General features: G+C 42.3%; 1 protein-coding gene across 2 annotated transcripts in view; it reads right to left on the bottom strand.

The window, feature by feature from the left end:
- Positions 1 to 7,688: 7,688 nt before the first annotated feature.
- The window catches only part of eipr1 (EARP complex and GARP complex interacting protein 1), an 87,191-nt gene continuing 74,148 nt past the window's right edge, over positions 7,689 to 20,731 (bottom strand). For both annotated transcript variants that reach the window (XM_048531886.2, XM_048531885.2), the window contains one exon: positions 7,689 to 8,632. In XM_048531886.2, coding sequence (XP_048387843.1) covers positions 8,461 to 8,632 — 172 coding nt within the window. In that variant the 3' untranslated portion in view covers positions 7,689 to 8,460. The remainder of the gene's footprint in view (positions 8,633 to 20,731) is intronic.

A 20,731-nucleotide genomic window follows, 5' to 3' on the forward strand; every position in this document is an offset into this window, starting at 1 on the left:
TTCACTTGTACTTCAGTCCATGTTCAATGTATTTTGAGACAGTTGAGATATTCTGATGTTTGGGACTCTAATTCAATTGCAGTTAATAGGTTTTGCCTTTCCTTAATGTTTGTTAGATTGTTCAATTGCTTTGATCTTTGGGACCAGTAAATCAAGAATATATCTGAATTGGCAGAATGGGTTTAGAGGCCAATGAGTCTTGGTTATGTGGTTTCAATAGTAATGTCCATTCCTGTGAACTGGAATGGATTAGCAGGGAAGACTGCTTTTGTAAACCAGGAACCATTTTGATGGAACGAGGGACACAATTTGCTCAATTTTCCAGATAAGCACTAGGTTTTTTTCATTTGCTTATGAGATGTGAGTGTCACTGTTATTGCCTGTCCCTAGTTGCCCTTAAGAAAGTGATGGTGAGATGCTTTCTTGAACCACAGCAGTCCACATGATCCACAATGCCATTCAAGAGGAAAACCTTAGAAATGAGGCACACCAATAGATGAGGAAGAGGGATTTAACCAGGCCAGAATTTTGAATAATTAAATTTGGTCCCAATGCTATGGTTTGCCAGCAATGTTCCACAGATGTCAGAGATCGAGACCACAATCAAAAGCCTTGGTTGCTGCCTTACCCCTTCACGCTGTAGTCTTGCTTGGTTATCCCAGTCACAAGCTTTGATTTGGATGCAGTTATTTCAGACTCCATTCACTGCCTTCAGGAATCAAACCTACCTACTCCTATGTATCAGAGATAATGGGAACTGCAGATGCTAGAGAATTCCAAGATGATAAAATGTGAGGCTGGATGAACACAGCAGGCCAAGCAGCATCTCAGGAGCACAAAAGCTGACGTTTCGGGCCCAGACCCTTCATCAGAGAGGGGGATGGGGAGAGGGAACTGGAATAAATAGGGAGAGAGGGGGAGGCGGACCGGAGATGGAGAGAAAAGAAGATAGGCGGAGAGAGTATAGGTGGGGAGTTAGGGAGGGGATAGGTCAGTCCAGGGAAGACGGACAGGTCAAGGAGGTGGGATGAGGTTAGTAGGTAGATGGGGGTGCAGCTTGGGGTGGGAGGAAGGGATGGGTGAGAGGAAGGACAGGTTAGGGAGGCAGAGACAGGTTGGACTGGTATTGGGATGCAGTGGGTGGGGGGGAAGAGCTGGGCTGGTTGTGTGGTGCAGTGGGGGGAGGGGACGAACTGGGCTGGTTTAGGGATGCTGTAGGGGAAGGTGAGAGTTTGAAACTGGTGAAGTCCACATTGATACCATTGGGCTGCAGGGTTCCCAAGCGGAATATGAGTTGCTGTTCCTGCAAACTTCGGGTGGCATCATTGTGGCACTGCAGGAGGTCCATGATGGACATGTCATCTAAAGAATGGGAGGGGGAGTGGAAATGGTTTGCGACTGGGAGGTGCAGTTATTTGTTGCGAACTGAGCGGAGGTGTTCTGCAAAGTGGTCTCCAAGCCTCCGCTTGGTTTCCCCAATGTAGAGGAAGCCACACCGGGTACAGTGGATGCAGTATAACACATTGGCAGATGTGCAGGTGAACCTCTGCTTAATGTGGAATGTCATCATGGGGCCTGGGATAGGGGTGAGGGAGGAGGTGTGAGGGCAAGTGTAGCATTTCCTGCGGTTGCAGGGGAAGGTGCCGGGTGTGGTGGGGTTGGAGGGTAGTGTGGAGTGAACAAGGGAGTCACGGAGAGAGTGGTCTCTCCGGAAAGCAGACAGGGGTGGGGATGGAAAAATGTCTTGGGTGGTGGGGTCGGATTGTAAATGGCGGAAGTGTCGGAGGATGATGCGTTGTATCCGGAGGTTGGTAGGGTGGTGTGTGAGAACGAGGGGGATCCTCTTAGGGCGGTTGTGGCGGGGGCGGGGTGTGAGGGATGTGTCGCGGGAAATACAGGAGACGCGGTCAAGGGCGTTCTCGATCACTGTGCGGGGAAAGTTGCGGTCCTTGAAGAACTTGGACATCTGGGATGTGCGAGAGTGGAATGTCTTATCGTGGGAGCAGATGCGGCGGAGGCGGAGGAATTGGGAATAGGGGATGGAATTTTTGCAGGAGGCTGGGTGGGAGGAGGTGTATTCTAGGTAGCTGTGGGAGTCGGTGGGCTTGAAATGGGCATCAGTTACAAGCTGGTTGCCTGAGATGGAGACTGAGAGGTCCAGGAAGGTGAGGGATGTGCTGGAGATGGCCCAGGTGAACTGAAGGTTGGGGTGGAAGGTGTTGGTGAAGTGGATGAACTGTTTGAGCTCCTCTGGGGAGCAAGAGGCGGCGCCGATACAGTCATCAATGTACCGGAGGAAGAGGTGGGGTTTGGGGCCTGTGTAGGTGCGGAAGAGGGACTGTTCCACGTAACCTACAAAGAGGCAGGCATAGCTGGGGCCCATGCGGGTGCCCATGGCCACCCCCTTAGTCTGTAGGAAGTGGGAGGCCCTCAAGGCCCTCCGCTTCTTCCTGTCCCGCAGGCCCGACCAGTCCCCCTCCACCGACACCTTCATCCGCCTAGCTGAACTCGTCCTCACCCTCAACAACTTCTCTTTTGACTCCTCCCACTTCCTACAGACTAAGGGGGTGGCCATGGGCACCCGCATGGGCCCCAGCTATGCCTGCCTCTTTGCAGGTTACGTGGAACAGTCCCTCTTCCGCGCCTACACAGGCCCCAAACTCCACCTCTTCCTCCGGTACATTGATGACTGTATCGGCGCCGCCTCTTGCTCCCCAGAGGAGCTCAAACAGTTCATCCACTTCACCAACACCTTCCACCCCAACCTTCAGTTCACCTGGGCCATCTCCAGCACATCCCTCACCTTCCTGGACCTCTCAGTCTCCATCTCAGGCAACCAGCTTGTAACTGATGTCCATTTCAAGCCCACCGACTCCCACAGCTACCTAGAATACACCTCCACCCACCCAGCCTCCTGCAAAAATTCCATCCCCTATTCCCAATTCCTCCGCCTCCGCCGCATCTGCTCCCACAATAAGACATTCCACTCCCGCACATCCCAGATGTCCAAGTTCTTCAAGGACCGCAACTTTCCCCCCAAAGTGATCGAGAACGCCCTTGACCGCGTCTCCTGTATTTCCCGCAACACATCCCTCACACCCCGCCCCCGCCACAACCGCCCAAAGAGGATCCCCTCGTTCTCACACACCACCCTACCAACCTCCGGATACAACGCATCATCCTCCGACACTTCCGCCATCTACAATCCCACCCCACCACCCAAGACATTTTTCCATCCCCACCCCTGTCTGCTTTCCGGAGAGACCACTCTCTCCGTGACTCCCTTGTTCACTCCACACTGCCCTCCAACCCCACCACACCCGGCACCTTCCCCTGCAACCGCAGGAAATGCTACACTTGCCCCCACACCTCCTCCCTCACCCCTATCCCAGGCCCCATGATGACATTCCACATTAAGCAGAGGTTCACCTGCACATCTGCCAATGTGGTATACTGCATCCACTGTACCCGGTGTGGCTTCCTCTACATTGGGGAAACCAAGCGGAGGCTTGGAGACCGCTTTGCAGAACACCTCCGCTCAGTTTGCAACAAATAACTGCACCTCCCAGTCGCAAACCATTTCCACTCCCCCTCCCATTCTTTAGATGACATGTCCATCATGGGCTTCCTGCAGTGCCACAATGATGCCACCCGAAGGTTGCAGGAACAGCAACTCATATATCGCCTGGGAACCCTGCAGCCTAATGGTATCAATGTGGACTTCACCCGTTTCAAAATCTCCCCTTCCCCAAATGCATCCCTAAACCAGCCCAGTTCGTCCCCTCCCCCCACTGCACCACACAACCAGCCCAGCTCTTCCCCCCCACCCCACTGCGTCCCAAAACCAGTCCAACCTGTCTCTGCCTCCCTAACCGGTTCTTCCTCTCACCCATCCCTTCCTCCCACCCCAAGCCGCACCCCCATCTACCTACTAACCTCATCCCACCTCCTTGACCTGTCCGTCTTCCCTGGACTGACCTATCCCCTCCCTACCTGCCCACCTATACTCTCTCCACCTATCTTCTTTTCTCTCCATCTCCGGTCCGCCTCCCCCTCTCTCCCTATTTATTCCAGTTCCCTCTCCCCATCCCCCTCTCTGATGAAGGGTCTGGGCCCGAAACGTCAGCTTTTGTGCTCCTGAGATGCTGCTTGGCCTGCTGTGTTCATCCAGCCTCACATTTTATCATTATCTACTCCTACGTGCTGCCTTACAATCCTCCTCCTACAATTGGAAGCTAAAACGGTCAATGAGGATGACTTCTAGCCAGAGAATCTATTAACAAAATGGTGCACGAAGACCCAGGCTGCCAGGTTTCTTATGCAAAGCTCCACCCCTTCTCAACCCAATCCACCCATGCTAGTATCCAGGCCTGTTTTACTTCAAGATAATAGTATTGGAACAGAATTCACACATCTACATGACAGCTTTCAGTTAGCCACACTCCATAAAACATTGAGTTCTCCGAATACTAACTCCCCATTTTTGTACAATCAATTCAAACCATATTAACCATTAATTAATATCACCACCTGTTCCAACATTCTATAACATCTCACACATTTCTTCACAACCTATTAGATAGTAACAGATACCCTTTATTTTGTTAAGCCAATCAACAATAAAAAAGATAAAATGACTGAATACATTTTTTCACATTAAAGTTCTAAGCATCTTTTTCTCAAATATATTCAACAGTTTTATAGAATTTACTGTTTTCTTTTCAAAACAATTATAGCTGACTGCTGCTATCCACCCACTTCAATTCAGAGATCTCTCCATTCTCTACCATCTGCTTTAGAACTGCAATGTAAATCCTCAACCTCTTTTCATTCACATTTCGTTGAGCATAGATTCACCAATGGTGACTTCACACAGATATAGCATTGCTGCCGAATTTCTTTTGTATTTTCACTAAGAAAAATGTCATTTCCACCACTTCTTCAAGATTGTGAGTCTGTACTGCTAAAGAGTGTTTGACAGCACTGCTTTTTATTTAGATTCTCAATGTAGAATCCAACATCTATCTTTACCACAAGAAAAATTATTATTCCCACTGCAACAGAGAGACCAGAGATCTGCATACTAAAAATGGCAATTTTCATGTTCCTGATAGCTCCCAATAATATAAATTGCAAATCATTGCGCTCCACTTTAAAATGCTTTAATTTTTTGTTCACTCAAATAATATCCTCCACATTGGGATTTTTCATAGTTGTACTTAACTCTAATACTTCAAAACTAACATCTAGCCTCGTCTAGGTGCACAGCCAATTTAGCTGTCCAATCATACTTCACAATTCCTCTATATTCCTTTTGGAAGCCCCTGCGTCTTTTGGTGAAGCCGTACTTTGATTAATAGACATGAGGCTAATATTTTCCAAATTAGATTGCTGCAAAGTGACACTTGATCCCTTCTCTCTGATTTCGAACCCAATGTACTTCAAATCCCCAAAAACCTGACTTCCAAGAAAAAAGTTTGTTTTAAACATACTTATGACAATGTTTCCAAATTCACGCCTCACAAAAAAAATGTGCATCACAAGAATGCATGAAACTGTTTCTTATGATGCCAGTAAATCAGGCAGGATCAGCTTTTAATAAATCAGACCATACTGTGAGAATTACCAAACCCTGGAGGAATCAATTAAATCACATACACATTTATTTAATTTACAGATTATCCTCACTGCATTTGGTACCTCTTTCAGAGGTTGAAGAAACATTTACGCTGATTTCCCTGCAGAAATGGAGCTCTAATGTCGACTGATCTACTCTTGCAAACACTTGTTGCAAAAAAAAATTGTTTTTTCTGCTATCAGTAAATTTGCCCTTATATGCTGACCACCCAGATTTGATTCAAAACGTTGTGTCATTAGCCTTGTTTGGTCTTTTTTTGGTGTACATCCATCAATGCAATTGGTTTAGGAGTCCCTACACTGTGTACACCCCACATTTCCTCCAGTTTTGTAATTCTTGTTTGGCATTTTGAATCAACCTGTCTTCCAGTTTGTTTATGGTTGATCTTTTTTCATAAATCCCTCAATCTACAAATTTGCAATCCATACCAAGCAATCTGGAACAGATTTTCCCAACTTTGTCAATAAATTTCCCTTGGAGTGTCTGTACTTTGAGTCCCTCTCTTGCAAAAAACTATATTTCCTGCACTGAAACCGGTTTCCACTAGCCTTACATTACCTTAATTTTAGCTGCATTCTTTGACCTGCAGCTATAACGAAAGCATTTCTGCTTGAATGCAATGCATTCAAATCATCTGAAAAATATAACTAATTTTGTAGCCCTTCCCAAGCTGGGAGTTGATCACTTATTACCGAATTTTAGAATTCCCATCAAAAATTAACTGATACAGACTATATCCCTCTAACATTTGCGGCAAATTCTTAACATGTACAGCACACACTTGTGCAGTTAATAATTTACAAATGGCTGATCTGCCACAATTTTACCAAACATTTTGTCTATTACTGCATGGTTCTTTTCACATACTCCTTTGCTAAAAGGCTTTCTGCTGCCATGTTCATATCTATTGCATTCATATTTACACACATACCTCTGAATTCATCATTAGCAAATTCCTTGCATTAAAGAGAAGTTCTGCCAGTGATCCAAATCCACTTCCTCTCCAGTTTTCAATGGCCTTATCCACAAACTATAAATTGTGGGGTTCTTCAATACTTCTCAACTTTACATCTATAACTTATCTCTTTTACGAGCTTATCGTTCTCACAGATCCCTTATTCCTGCATCATCTATTAAAAGTTTTAATTTTTTAGAAGATGGGTAAGAAAATTGCCTATGGAATGTTAATACAATTGACTTCATCATCTAAATTCCTACCTCTGATATCAATAACACTACTTTAATTCCTTCAGTGGAGAGGTTAAGTTTCATTGCATAAATACAATAATGTCCACATTTTGGAAACTGCTAATTAACAGATATTTCAAATACAACATTTTTATGTAATTTTCCATATGCAGCTTCATTTGTGCTTTCTTCATCAATTGTCTTTTGATAACAAGGGTACTTCATTGAACACTACAAGCATGATAAGAAAATGACCGATTCCAGCAATATTACAAGGAATAACTACTCCTTTCAAAGATTTTAGATTATCAAACATGAAACTGATGGAATTCTCAAATTCCTTAACTTTGTCCAGATTCTCTTTTATCTCAATCTAGGAAGCATTCTAGTCAGTCCATTTGACACACAGATCTGCATCCACTGGCCAATACTGTACAACTGAAAGATTGTGCCCGGCAACACATTCATTTCAGGGCTGAAACTTGCAACCGATACAATGGCATCTCTTTGATCTGTACCTCCATCTTCCTTCCTCAATCTTCCATTTGATGTTCGGCTTTGACAGTTTATTATACCATTTTGGCCAGTTCATGGAAAAATGGTACTATGAGTGGCACCTGAAACATCAACTGACTATACCCTGAGCAATTCTGGGGATCGACAGAAACCTGCCAGACCATTTACGAGGAGATTAAATATGTTGTGTAAAGCCCATGAAAGCACAAAGTTTGCATGGTTTGTAAAAGATGCTGAACACGAACCAGAAAAATTCAAATTTTTATAAATAGGTGAAATTACTGATATCACAGAAATCTTTGGAGCACATTTTCTAAGACAATTGTTGCATACGCTTGAAGACGAATTATGTCACAATGCCAATTTTTATTCGGAGTTTCATATAACAGAAATTGTACAAAAGTAAATTAAAATCAAGAAAATAGTGGGGAAATTTCAACATTAGTGAACTAGTTGGATTGATCACAGATGAGGAATTAAACAGACAAAAAAAAAACAAATGTGTTGGGAAGTTGGTTCCTACCCATCAACTTTTAAGTTATGCTGAAACAAAACAATGGTTGGGCAACCAGGGATCAAATGGCAGGCAATCAACCCACTCCCAGGAGGTGGAGCGGCATCTTGTAGACATTGAGGTAGGAATCTCTGTATCTATTCTACTTTGCAAGTTTAACTGTTGCCAACCTGAGCAGGACTGGCAGTGGCAGCAGTAGCAGCAAAGGAAGAATAATCTCAGGGAAAAGACAAGTACCTTCACAGGAATCCTTTCTCCAATACCCACCTAAGCTAGCAATCCTGTGGTCTTGGTTGGATCTTTCCCTAAGGGTCATGAATCAGACCCTCCTCCCCTACTCATTCCAGGATCATGGACTGGATCCACCTGGCCCATTTGAATTTCTCCAGCAAGCAATCTGCTCAATAGGAAGCCAGGCCTGACTTCTAAGCGTGGAACAAGTCAACATCAGAAAAGGTATATGCTGTTGTGTTAACATTTCACAACATACAGAGAAACCCAGACTTCTAGGTCTATCATGTATCAAGGGCTCTGCCCTGCCCCAAGCAAATCAGGATGATCAACGCCCCCCACCCTGGCCCAAAAGGGCCTCTTTGCTGCAAAATTACAACAAAATACTGTATTTTAATGCTCGTGGTACCCGGTTTATCACCAGTCTTCCATCATAACTTAAAGATGCAAATAACCATGGATCAGCAGAGGACCATTCAACAGCATAGACACTATCTTCATGCTCTTCATATGTTGCTATTATACTGTCCTGTAGTGGTTCTTTCCTATGAAGAAAAAAAAGCCAAATTATTTTAGTCATTATTAGCTGTTTCCTATACATCTTAGAAATACAATCTAATGGGAAAGTCCCTTCAAGCTCGGAATATAGCACAACATAGTATAACACATAATCTAAGCTACACAAGTGCAATCAATTTTAGCAGGGTACAATCAAACATTCATTTTTCTCCTTGGAATACAGCACAAATTCTGCAATTTTTTTGTGATCTTAGTATCAATCAAGAACCATAGGCACAACATCTGTCATCACTGCCTCCGTATGTTACAAATGTCATTTGTACAAGTACTTTAATGACCATGTTCTTATTTATTTATGTGCCTATATCATGTTAAAAATCTTGCATAAGGTAGGTCCTTAGCCACAATTGTCAATTATGGTTGTTGTAATTTTTGGCCACACTTGTGCCAACCATTATCCACTGTAAACTTCCAAATGATTTTGACCCTACTTTCCTACAGCAGTTAAAAGGGAAACTAGTAGTTCGTTCTGTCCAATAAGTGCAAGGTACCTTTATCACGCAAGTTCCTCAAATCTTTCTCCTAATTTCACCATCATTTTATATAATTCATCTAATCTTCTTAGGCTGTCTTAGGGACAACAGTATGTTTTCAAGCTAGAGTAAAATAACAGAGCGGTGCATCCCCAGGTGTCAGAGGTCAGTATCGGTTCCCTGTTCCTTTTGAGCAATACATGGACCAAGGTAACAGTGAATGATTGAAAGATTGCAGATGATATGAAACTGGGAAAAGTAGTAGAGCATAAAAATTTTAACAGATTTCAGGAATGTTTAGACTGGTGAAATAAGCAGAAAGATGACAAAACAAAAACATGCAGAAAATTATGAAGCAATACATTTTGAAAAACCACCAAACAGACCACATAAAATTTTGATGGAGGTGCAGGAACAGAGACATTGAAGTTTCTATATTGAAATCTGTGAAGGTGTCAGGACAATTTCAGCCGGTTATTAAATATACAGGCTGCTTGCATTTGATTAAAAGAGGCATTGAGTACAAAAGCAAAGAAGTTATGTTTTGAATTTAAATTTCTGGTTAGGTCCCTCCTTTCAATTCTAGCCACACAATTTAAAAAGCATATCAAAGTCTGAGGAATATGCAGAGCAGATTTACCAGATTGTTTTAATTCTTGTGCCAAACTTCAGATATGTGGAGTGACTAGGGAAGCTGTGGCTATTCTTACAGCAGTGCTTGATAAAGGAGGGGCAATATATACTGGTCTAGCCACTGATGCCCACTGCCAATGAAGTATTTTTGAAATACAGTCCATGTTATAATGCAGGAAAACATGGAATCTAGTTTACGCACAGCAGGGTCCCACAAATAACAATGTGATAAAGACCAGAAATGAAAACAAAATGCTGGAGAAACCTGAGAGAACTCACAGCATCTGTGGAAAGAGAAACAAAGTTAATGTTGAGTCCAATATGACTGGACTCAAACTTGTCAGCTCTCTGTCTCTCAGCACCTGAGTGTCCTTGTCCACTGATACTGCCAGATCTGCTGAGTTTCTCCAGTACCTTGGGCTTTCAGGTGTCCAATATCTATTGTATCTGGCTTTACTTTTTGTGATAATGACCAGATATGTGTTTTTTTTGTATAATGTTGCTTGAAGAATAAATAAATAAATATTGGGCTGAACATTGGGGTAACTCTTCTGCTCGTCTTCAAAATCGTACACAGGGAGCTTTCCAATCTGCCCAAGAAAGCACTAGGCGTTGGTTTACTGTCTCATCTGAAAGACCATTTTCCCCCAATTCTACTTTAGAAATTATCCTTGATTTGTGCAGTCATGTTCTAGAATGGTACATAAAACCCAGAATGCTATTATCTCAGACTCGTCACTTTGTATATTTAAACCAATGCAATCTGTTGTTTGGTATTCGTTGTCATTCATGTAAGTATTATTCTGTGAGCAAAGCAGTCGTGAAGGAATGTTCTCTGTGCTTTTTTTATTTTATCCTGACAGAATCTGAATGCTGTTGTACATTTATTTAGTTTAAGATCAAGTTAGTGCCCTGCTGAATTGTAGGGCTGTAAAAAGGCAGACACCAAACAACATATTAATTCAGGCCAACCTACTTCACCACACAGCTTCATCTGCCTAGGTAGCTGCCAGATACAATATCTTTTCTTTAGTTGCAGCTCCATAGTTGAGGACTTTTGGTTAATCACAGGATAAAAATATTTAGATACATAAGTCAAATGTTCCTCTATGCATTCACACACAGCAAACAAAGTTTCTCGATGATGTTTTCCCGTTTTTATGGTTTTTATTGAGCATCTGGTCTCTCTTCTCATCTCAAACAAGTATCTAATTTGTCCAGCCAAAATGACACAGTTTTAGCTCAATACATGCACTGCCATGCTTTCTGTAACTCATACAAATTGCTATTCGGCATGACATAATCCTGAAATAGCATGTCACTATCAAGAGTGGAGGAAACATCACTTTGGGAGGTAATTTTGTTTCATTCAATTACGGGTCATGGTCATCACTGATAAAGACAGCAATTATTGCCTGCAATGTTAAGAGTCAACAAAACATTGCTGTACAACTGCATATAAATAAAAACCAGATTAGGCAAGGATGCCAACTTTCTTCTCCAAAACAGCATGAACCAGATGGGTTTTTACCATACTTTCAGAAGTTACATGGTCGTCATTATTTTAATACAATCCTTGTTATCCCAAATTTCCAGCTTCATTTAGTGAACAAAATTTAAATTTTCCAGTTGATGTGGTAGAATTTTAAATCATGATTCTGGATTATTAATGCAGCTTTCTAGATTACTAACCTTTTCTAGATTACTACCTTTTCCCAAACACCGCACGACAACCTTACAGTTTGTTATTTTATGGACGGAGTTAAAAATTTCCTTTTATCATAGAATCTAGAATGGTTGAGGCAGGAAAGCCCATTGTATAAAGGGCTGCTCCCTCAAAATCAAATTCTCTCCCACCTAGTCTCAATTCCTGGCCATTACCCCATAACACTGCAATTTTTCTCTCTGATAACTAACTTCTCTGTTGAATGCCACAACTGAACTCAGACTCTCATGTTGTGTACTCTAGAACCTAATTTTGGTTTCAGTAGGCACATGTAACACCTTTACCACCTTTCTTCCCTTTCTTCTCTCCTCCACCTGCCAGGGTCCTATTAGTGTCCTGTAGAAAGTTATTCATTAATTTCTGGTTTAAAAGCAAAATAATTACTGGTCTTACTACTTTTTTTTTTACCACAAATCAGATCTGAAGCGCTGTTTTCTTTTACTGTAAGGGCACCATTGATCAGTGGTCCTTTCCATGGATAGTAAGATCCAGCATTCTCAGTAACTCTTTAATGTCTTTGATTGCATCAGAATATTTTATTTGTAGGTCTTCACTCGAGAATAAAAAATTGGTGCCAATTAATTTAAGTTTTTCGAACGTGTGGATTTTTTACAAAGGGCAAAATAACTGTAAAACTATTTTAATATGATCTATAAACGTATCTCTAATATTTCAGAAATAAAATCAAGGCAGATTCATTCAAAGACACATTAGAAATAAACAAATTCTTCCCTTTTACGCCAGCAAGGATTTCAGCATTGGGTCTGAGTCATTAGGGTAAATTTCAAGTTTCAATCCAGAAACTGAGCCCATAGCACATGGTGATATTTCAGTGCAGTACTGATTGAGTGTCATAATGATTTTCAGATCAGGCATTATACCAAGGCCTAGTCTTCCTGCTTAGGCAACTGCTACTATTCAAAAGCTGGCAAACTATCAATGTCTTCACCAATATTTGTCCCACAATCAGCATAAAATGTATGATCTAGTCGTTCCCACGTAAGAGACTAGCATATAAAATTAAAGCATATGGGATTGGCGGTAGTGTACTGACAAGGATAAAGAACCGGTTGGCAGACAGAAAACTAAAATGAAGAATGAATTTTCTAATTGGCAGCCAGTGACTAGTTGGGTACCACAGGGATCAGTGCTTGGGACACAGCCATTCACAATACATATTGATTTACACGACTGAACAAAATGTCGTACTTCCAAACCTGCAAGCCCGGCTGGCAGGGTGAACTGTGAGAATGATGCAAAGATACTTCAGAGTGATTTGGACGAATTGATTGAATGAGCAAATACATGGCAGTTGAATTATAATATGGATAAATGGGAGGTTATCCACTTTGGTAGCAAAATCAGCAAGACAGATTATTATGTGAATGGCAATAGATTCAAAAAGGGGAAGACGCTATGAGACCTGGGTGTCCTTGTACAAAAGATCACATGCAAGTGCAGCAAGCAGTGAAGAAGAAAAATGATATGTTGGCCTTGATGACGAGAGGATTCAAGTACAGGAGCAGGGATTTCTTGCTGCAACTGTATGGGGCCTTGACAAAACCACACCCGGAGTGCTGTGTGCACTTTTGTTCTCTTTATCAGAGGAAAAATATTCTGCTTTGGAGGCTGTACAGAGAAGGTTTACCAAATTTATTTTTGGTATGGCAGGAATGATGCTCTGAGGAAAAATTGAGTCACTCGGGATTGTATTCACTAGAGTTGAGAAGAATGAGAAACCTATCAAATTCTAAAAGGACTTGTCAGAGTAAATAAGGAAGGATGTTCCCAATGACCGGAAAATTCAGAAACGGGATACAGCTATACAGAGAAGGCCATTTAAAATTGAGATGAGGAGAAATTTCTTCACCTACAGAGCTTTGCACCTGTGGAATTCTCCTCCAGAGAAAGTGTTTGAGGCTAATATAGTGAATATTTTCAAGTGTTTAGATATTGTCCTGAGAGTTAAAGAGATGAAAGGGTATGGGGAGAAGATGAGGATCTGGGAACCAAGTCTGATGATTAGTCATGATCAAATTGAATGGTCACACAGTCTTGAAGGGCCAAATGTTCCACTCCTCCTATTTTCTATGTTTCTACGTTTTCCTTCACTGCTGAAATGAGATTGCCAAACCTCGCTCATAACGCTGAGCACATGTTCAACATATGTGCTCTGGGACACTCCGTGGACGTGAAAAGAGGCTGTTTAAATGGAATCAGTGATAATGGGAACTGCAGATGCTGGAGAATCCAAGATAATAAAATGTGAGGCTGGATGAGCACAGCAGGCCCAGCAGCATCTCAGGAGCACAAAAGCTGACGTTTCGGGCCTAGACCCTTCATCAGAGAGGGGGATGGGGTGAGGGTTCTGGAATAAATAGGGAGAGAGGGGGAGGCGGAACGAAGATGGAGAGAAAAGAAGATAGGTGGAGAGGAGAGTATAGGTGGGGAGGTAGGGAGGGGATAGGTCAGTCCAGGGAAGACGGACAGGTCAAGGAGGTGGGATGAGGTTAGTAGGTCGGAGATGGAGGTGCGGCTTGGGGTGGGAGGAAGGGATCGGTGAGAGGAACAACAGATTAGGGAGGCAGAGACAGGTTGGACTGCTTTTGGGATGCAGTGGGTGGAGGGGAAGAGCTGGGCTGGTTGTGTGGTGCAGTGGGGGGGAAGGGGACGAACTGGGCTGGTTTTGGGATGCGGTGGGAGAAGGGGAGATTTTGGAGCTGGTGAAGTCCACATTGATACCATTGGGCTGCAGGGTTCCCAAGCGGAATATGAGTTGCTGTTCCTGCAACCTTCGGGTGGCATCATTGTGGCACTGCAGGAGGCCCGTGATGGACATGTCATCTAAAGAATGGGAGGGGGAGTGGAAATGGTTTGCGACTGGGAGGTGCAGTTGTTTATTGCGAACCGAGCAGAGGTGTTCTGCAAAGCGGTCCCCAAACCTCCGCTTGGTTTCCCCAATGTGGAGGAGTCCACACCGGGTACAGTGGATGCAGTATACCACATTGGCAGATGTGCAGGTGAACCTCTGCTTAATGTGGAATGTCATCTTGGGGCCTGGGATAGGGGTGAGGGAGGAGGTGTGGGGGCAAGTGTAGCACTTCCTGCGGTTGCAGGGGAAGGTGCCGGGTGTGGTGGGGTTGGAGGGCAGTGTGGAGCGAACAAGGGAGTCACAGAGAGAGTGGTCTCTCCGGAAAGCAGACAGGGGTGGGGATGGAAAAATGTCTTGGGTGGTGGGGTGGGATTGTAGATGGCGGAAGTGTCGGAGGATGATGCGTTGTATCCGGAGGTTGGTGGGGTGGTGTGTGAGAACGAGGGGGATCCTCTTTGGGCGGTTGTGGCGGGGGCGGGGTGTGACGTATGTGTTGCCGGAAATGCGGGAGACGCGGTCAAGGGCGTTCTCGACCACTGTGGGGGGAAAGTTGCGGTCCTTGAAGAACTTGGACATCTGGGATGTGCGGGAGTGGAATGCCTCATCGTGGGAGCAGATGCGGCGGAGGCGGAGGAAGCCAGTCGCAAACCATTTCCACTCCCCCTCCCATTCTTTAGATGACATGTCCATCATGGGCCTCCGGTAGTTCCACAATGATGCCACCCGAAGGTTGCAGGAACAGCAACTCATATTCCGCTTGGGAACCCTGCAGCCCAATGGTATCAATGTGGACTTCACCAGTTTCAAAATCTCCCATTCCCCCACCGCATCCCAAAACCAGCCCAGTTCGTCCCCTCCCCCCACTGCACCACACAACCAGCCCAGCTCTTCCCCTCCACCCACTGCATTCCAAAACCAGTAAAGCCTGTCTCTGCCTCCCTAACCTGTTCTTCCTCTCACCCATCCCTTCCTCCCACCCCAAGCCGCACCTCCATCTCCTACCTACTAACCTCATCCCACCTCCTTGACCTGTCCGTCTTCCCTGGACTGACCTATCCCCTCCCTACCTCCCCACCTATACTCTCCTCTCCACCTATCTTCTTTTCTCTCCATCTTCGGTCCGCCTCCCCCTCTCTCCCTATTTATTCCAGAACCCTCACCCCATCCCCCTCTCTGATGAAGGGTCTAGGCCCGAAACATCAGCTTTTGTGCTCCTGAGATGCTGCTGGGCATGCTGTGTTCATCCAGCCTCACACTTTATGATATTGTTTAAATGGAAGTTCTTTTTATCTTTTTGATATATTTAGTTACAGTTCATAAAGTACTTTTTAATGTTCTAAACTATCTGTAAAGTATACTTTCAAGTTGTGATACAGAAAGCTGCTTCAAATAATTAGAAACAAAATACCAATATTGGAAAGTCATTTCAGTAACAATGTTAAACACAATAAACTAGTTTCATGTCTTTTAAAAGACTCAGACATTATTCAATATAAATCATTGCAAATTGCTAAACAAGTTACATTTTATGACTAATTCATGCCTTTCTTTCGAAGACTAAAATCAATTGTAATTAATTTAAAATATTACTGTTAAATGCTACCCAATTCAGTTAAATTTTGGTTGAAGTTGTCTCATTTAAAGATGGTTTTTAGCAGTAACCACAGATGTCATCCTCTATAATCTGCATACCTAATTATTTACCACGAGCAAAAAAATTCTACTCACAATTCTCTCATCTATAATTAAATTTTTTCAATTATATCATGTCCTTCAGGGAAAGAAATCTGTCATCCTTACCTGGTCAGCCTAGATGTGATTCTAGATCTGTGGTTGATTCTTAATCACCCTCTGGGCAATTAGGGAAGGCAGTAGGGATGGCAGGTTTAGTCAGTGATGCCCACATCCCATGAATGAAAAAAACCTACTCACTTAATAGTAATTAAATATACATAGATTGAGTCATCAATAATTGGTTCATAGAAACCTCAAATTCTTAATTCATTACATATGTTGACACCTTTTATCTGTTAAACATATGAAAATCAATGTTCATCTAATACCGGCGACATTTCTGAATCAATACTAAAAAACACTGTCCAAGAGTGGGATACAACTAACTGTTTGTGATATTGGATATGCCTGTTTCCACCATATATTCAGTCATTTAAAATGTTTTCTGGTCCTCCCATCAGTGTAATATCATATTCATTAGTTAGGAACAGTAGTGAAATGGGCTTGTTTAGATTAATCGTCATGCTGAATTCTCTTGTTTGGATGCTGCTGTGCTCAGAATATCATGAGTAAAACTGATTTTGTCAGTGGTGGGAATTTTTTCCATAAAATGTTTATAGTTTGTGCCACGTACTCGCATCTATTAAGAACTGGGTTGAGACCATCTCAACTCATTTAACATTCTTCTGACAGAACCAGACAGAAGCAGTTAAGTTGAAGTTCAACATAACATGAGAGAACAGTGTTCAATACAATGAAGTAGTTTATAAAAGCAGGAGGGGCATGGCTAGGATGAATAGTCAAGGTCTTTTCCCCAGAGTAGGGGAGTCCAAAACTAGAAAGTATAGGCTTCTGGTGGGAAGGGAAAGATTTATAAGGGCCCAAAGGGGGACGACTTTATCACATTTAGCTTGGTGTTTGTATGGAATGAGCTGCAATAGGAAGTGATGGAGGCAGGTACAATTACTACATTTAAAAGGCACCTGTATGGCTTTGTGAATAGGAAGGGTTCAGAGGAATATGGTCCAACTGCTGGCAAATGGGACTAGATTAATTTAGGATATGTGATTGGTGTGGATGAGTTGGACCAAACGGTCTGGTTCTGTGCAGTACATATCAATGACTCTGAGTCCCACTTATCCAATAATAAATTCGTAAATATGATGCAATAGAGCATCAGAGTTCTATTTATTGCAATATTTAACAAGAACAATAATTATTCAAAGTTACTTTACAGGCCAAAATTGAAGTAAGAATCATTCCATTTTAGGAGTTTGTTCATTGGGAGTAATTTATGTTGCTCCACTCCTTGTATGAAGCCTCGTGACCAAAACAATGTTGCCATGACTCTGGAATTAAACTGTTATATATTTTGTACAGAAGGCTAATCTGTCTTAGAAATGGATACAGAGTCCTGCAAAGTGGCTTCCGGGCATCTCATGACTATACCTGTTGATTCACTTCAGCCACAAAGGCAAACAGACTAACGTGTTAAATGTGTTATAGGTGTTTCTGCTATAACGTGTGTTCCGGCAAAGCAAATTGGCTATAACATGACTGACAAATTGGGGAAATTACTATTTATAAAACACGAACTTGTGTTGGCTATAACGTGATTCCACTGGTGCGTGAAGGGGTATGCATCGACATCACATGATCGTTTTGCAGGCTTTGTTCAGTATTCTTCAATTTTGGCAGAGATTTAACATCAAGAATGCAATTGACATTATCGTGGAGGCCTGGGATGATATCAGTAAGGACTGCTTGCATGCAGTTTGGTGGAAGCTTCTCCCAGGCTTTTTCAAGATTTTCAAACCTTAGATCCATCAGAGGAGCTCCCAAGAATCAAAGAACAATGTGTTGATCTAGCAAAGCAAGTTGGATTTGAAGAAGTGGAGAGTGAGGATGTTGCAGAGCTACTTGAGTCCCACTGTGAAGATCTCTCTACAGTTGATCTACAACAACTTGTCGCTGAGGGGCAAGTGGAAGCAGGAGATGAAGTCCAGGATACAGCACCACAAGAGCTTTCCACATCTGTTTTGTCTTCTATCCTGAGGGAAATTCAGAAGCAGTTGCAGCTTTTAGAGGACAACGATTACAATGCAGGAAACAGCAGGGTAACAGTTTGTGGAATAGGGTCTTCTTTGGCTATGAACAGCTTCTTCATCAAAGAAGAAAAAGGGCAAAGCAGCAAAACCGGATATCTTTTGCAAGCCAGTCCAGAAGTAGCACAGTCAGAAGACATTGAACCACAGCCACCCACTTCTGGATTAACTATTTTTCACCCTTACCGTGAAACCACAGCTGTGCCTGAAGGTCATGATGATGACAATGATAATGATGATGATGTTGATACCCCTCAGCCCTTGCATTAACAACAGAGCAACCTCAAAACCTCCTCCTTCATCAAGTTATCTTGACATTTTATCAAGATAAGGTGCTAAATTTACATTTAATTCGTTATTAGATGCAAATTAAATATTTATTCAAACTGCGCTATCCTTTGTGTTAAAATTTTGAGTGATTTTTGAGCGATTTTGAGTGATTTTTTTGGTGGTCTGCTCAACTCCATTTTCCCAAAAGGCCACGTTATTTCTATAGCATGATTTTCTATAACACAATGTTATGCAGGAATACAACTATCGCATTATCGCAGAACCCTCTGTATTCTTTTAAAGGTGCAGAAATCCAAAGCTTTGAGAAAACAAAATCAAAGATTAGAAGGACATCAAAGGGAACCAGCACTGGTTCAGAAAGGAAGGTCAAAGTTAACATTGCAGCCAGCTTAAGATGGATCCATATAAATCAGGTTACTAGACACTGTTTAATCAGAAACCATCAGTGAGAACTCTGAAAGTGATATTTCTCAGCCAAAGGAAAACAAGAGGGATTTTCAGTTATCAACTACAATTGTACTTCAAAAAGTTCAGGCAATTTGCCAAAACCGTTTAACTTCTGGAACAAAAACATTTCTTGCCCTTACATATTCCTACTCTAACTACTGGTGTGTTTATACAATTTTAAGACCATGACCAGTTACAGACTTGTCTTCATTACGATCGTTCTCATGGTCACTTAAATCATCATCATTCACCAGATGGCCAAAGGGCTCTGATGAAATCGAAATCATGGCAAGGGTAACTCTCCTGCCACTGCAAGCAGTCAACATGAATTGATCGTGTGAATGACTATATCAGATACTCCATACCCTGTATACAAGTACAAACAGCTTCCAACTATTCAACTACAGTAGTCATCATAGTCATTGAATTATGACTTCAAGTTTTCAACCCCTTCAACTCATCTTCAAGAAAGTAATAACAGACCAAACTTACTTTTATCTTTATAAATATCTTTTATCCATATCTACCTTTAATCTTTGCATTTTAGCTAATAACTCACTTTTATAAAGCTTACCAATTTTCAACAATAGTTGTGGAATCAATCAACCATTATCTTATTTAAGTCTGAAGTGTTGCACATGGTTATTTCTAAATTGGAATACTCAAAAAAGCTAAAATTGAGCTTACCAATTTTATAGTTTCATAGTTCATAGGCCTGCTGTGATTGTGATAAGTGGAGACACAGCCATAGGGCTACATCTCCAATTTTCCATTTTGAACTTGTCACTAGCTAGGCTATGTATTGAGGGTAGAGCCTATTACAGTTGCTTAACTGTTTCTAAAACTACATTCTCCCCAAGCTCTGATAGAAATGAGTTGTAATTGAACCAAAGAGAAAACTGGCATGCCATTTAGATTTAGTAATATATCCTTTTGATTTTGATACTAAAGTGACAGACTTAAGGACATTTTGTCCCCCAAAGACTTTGAACAGGTCTACTGGAGATCTGTGGACACAAACATTTTAAACCAATTCTTAGATATTTGAAGTTGGATGCTAGAGTTTCAAATTATACTTCTTAAAAATTATTTCACAGGGTGGGTGTCACCATCTAGGTCAGCATTAATTGACCATTCCTAATTGCCTTCCAGATGGTGATGGTGAGCTGCATTCTTGAACTATGGCAGTACCCCTAAAGTACTTAAGGAAGTGGCTCTAGCAATAGTGGATGCATTGGCGGTCATCTTCCAGGATTCTACAGACTCTGGAGCAGTACCTGCAGATTGTAGAGTAGCTAATGTTCAAAAAGAGAGGGAGAGAGAAAACAGGGAATTATAGACTAGTAAGGCTAACATCTGTAGTGGGGATCAACGATTTTACAGTGGAGCATTTAGAAAGTAGTGGCAGGATCAGACAGACAGTATGGATTTCTGAAGGGAAATTATGTTTGATAAATCTGTTGGAATTCTGTGAAGATGTAACTAGTAGAGGTGACAAGGGGGAGCCAGTCAATGTGATATATTTGGACTTCCAGAAAGCAATTGACAAAGACCCACGTAAGAGATTATTGCACAAGATTAAAGCGCATGGCATTGGGGGAAGTGTACCCAGATAAATAGGAAACTGGCCGGCAGAGAGGAAACAAAGAGTAGAAATTAATGGGTCCTTTTCAAATTGGCAGGCAGTAACTAGTGGGATGCCACAGGGATCGGTGCTGGGGCCACAGCTATTCACAATATATATTAATAATTTGGATAAGGGAACAAAATGTAACATCTCCAAG

Source organism: Stegostoma tigrinum, chromosome 4 (assembly GCF_030684315.1).
Source record: "Stegostoma tigrinum isolate sSteTig4 chromosome 4, sSteTig4.hap1, whole genome shotgun sequence".
In the NCBI taxonomy this organism is placed as follows: domain Eukaryota; kingdom Metazoa; phylum Chordata; class Chondrichthyes; order Orectolobiformes; family Stegostomatidae; genus Stegostoma; species Stegostoma tigrinum.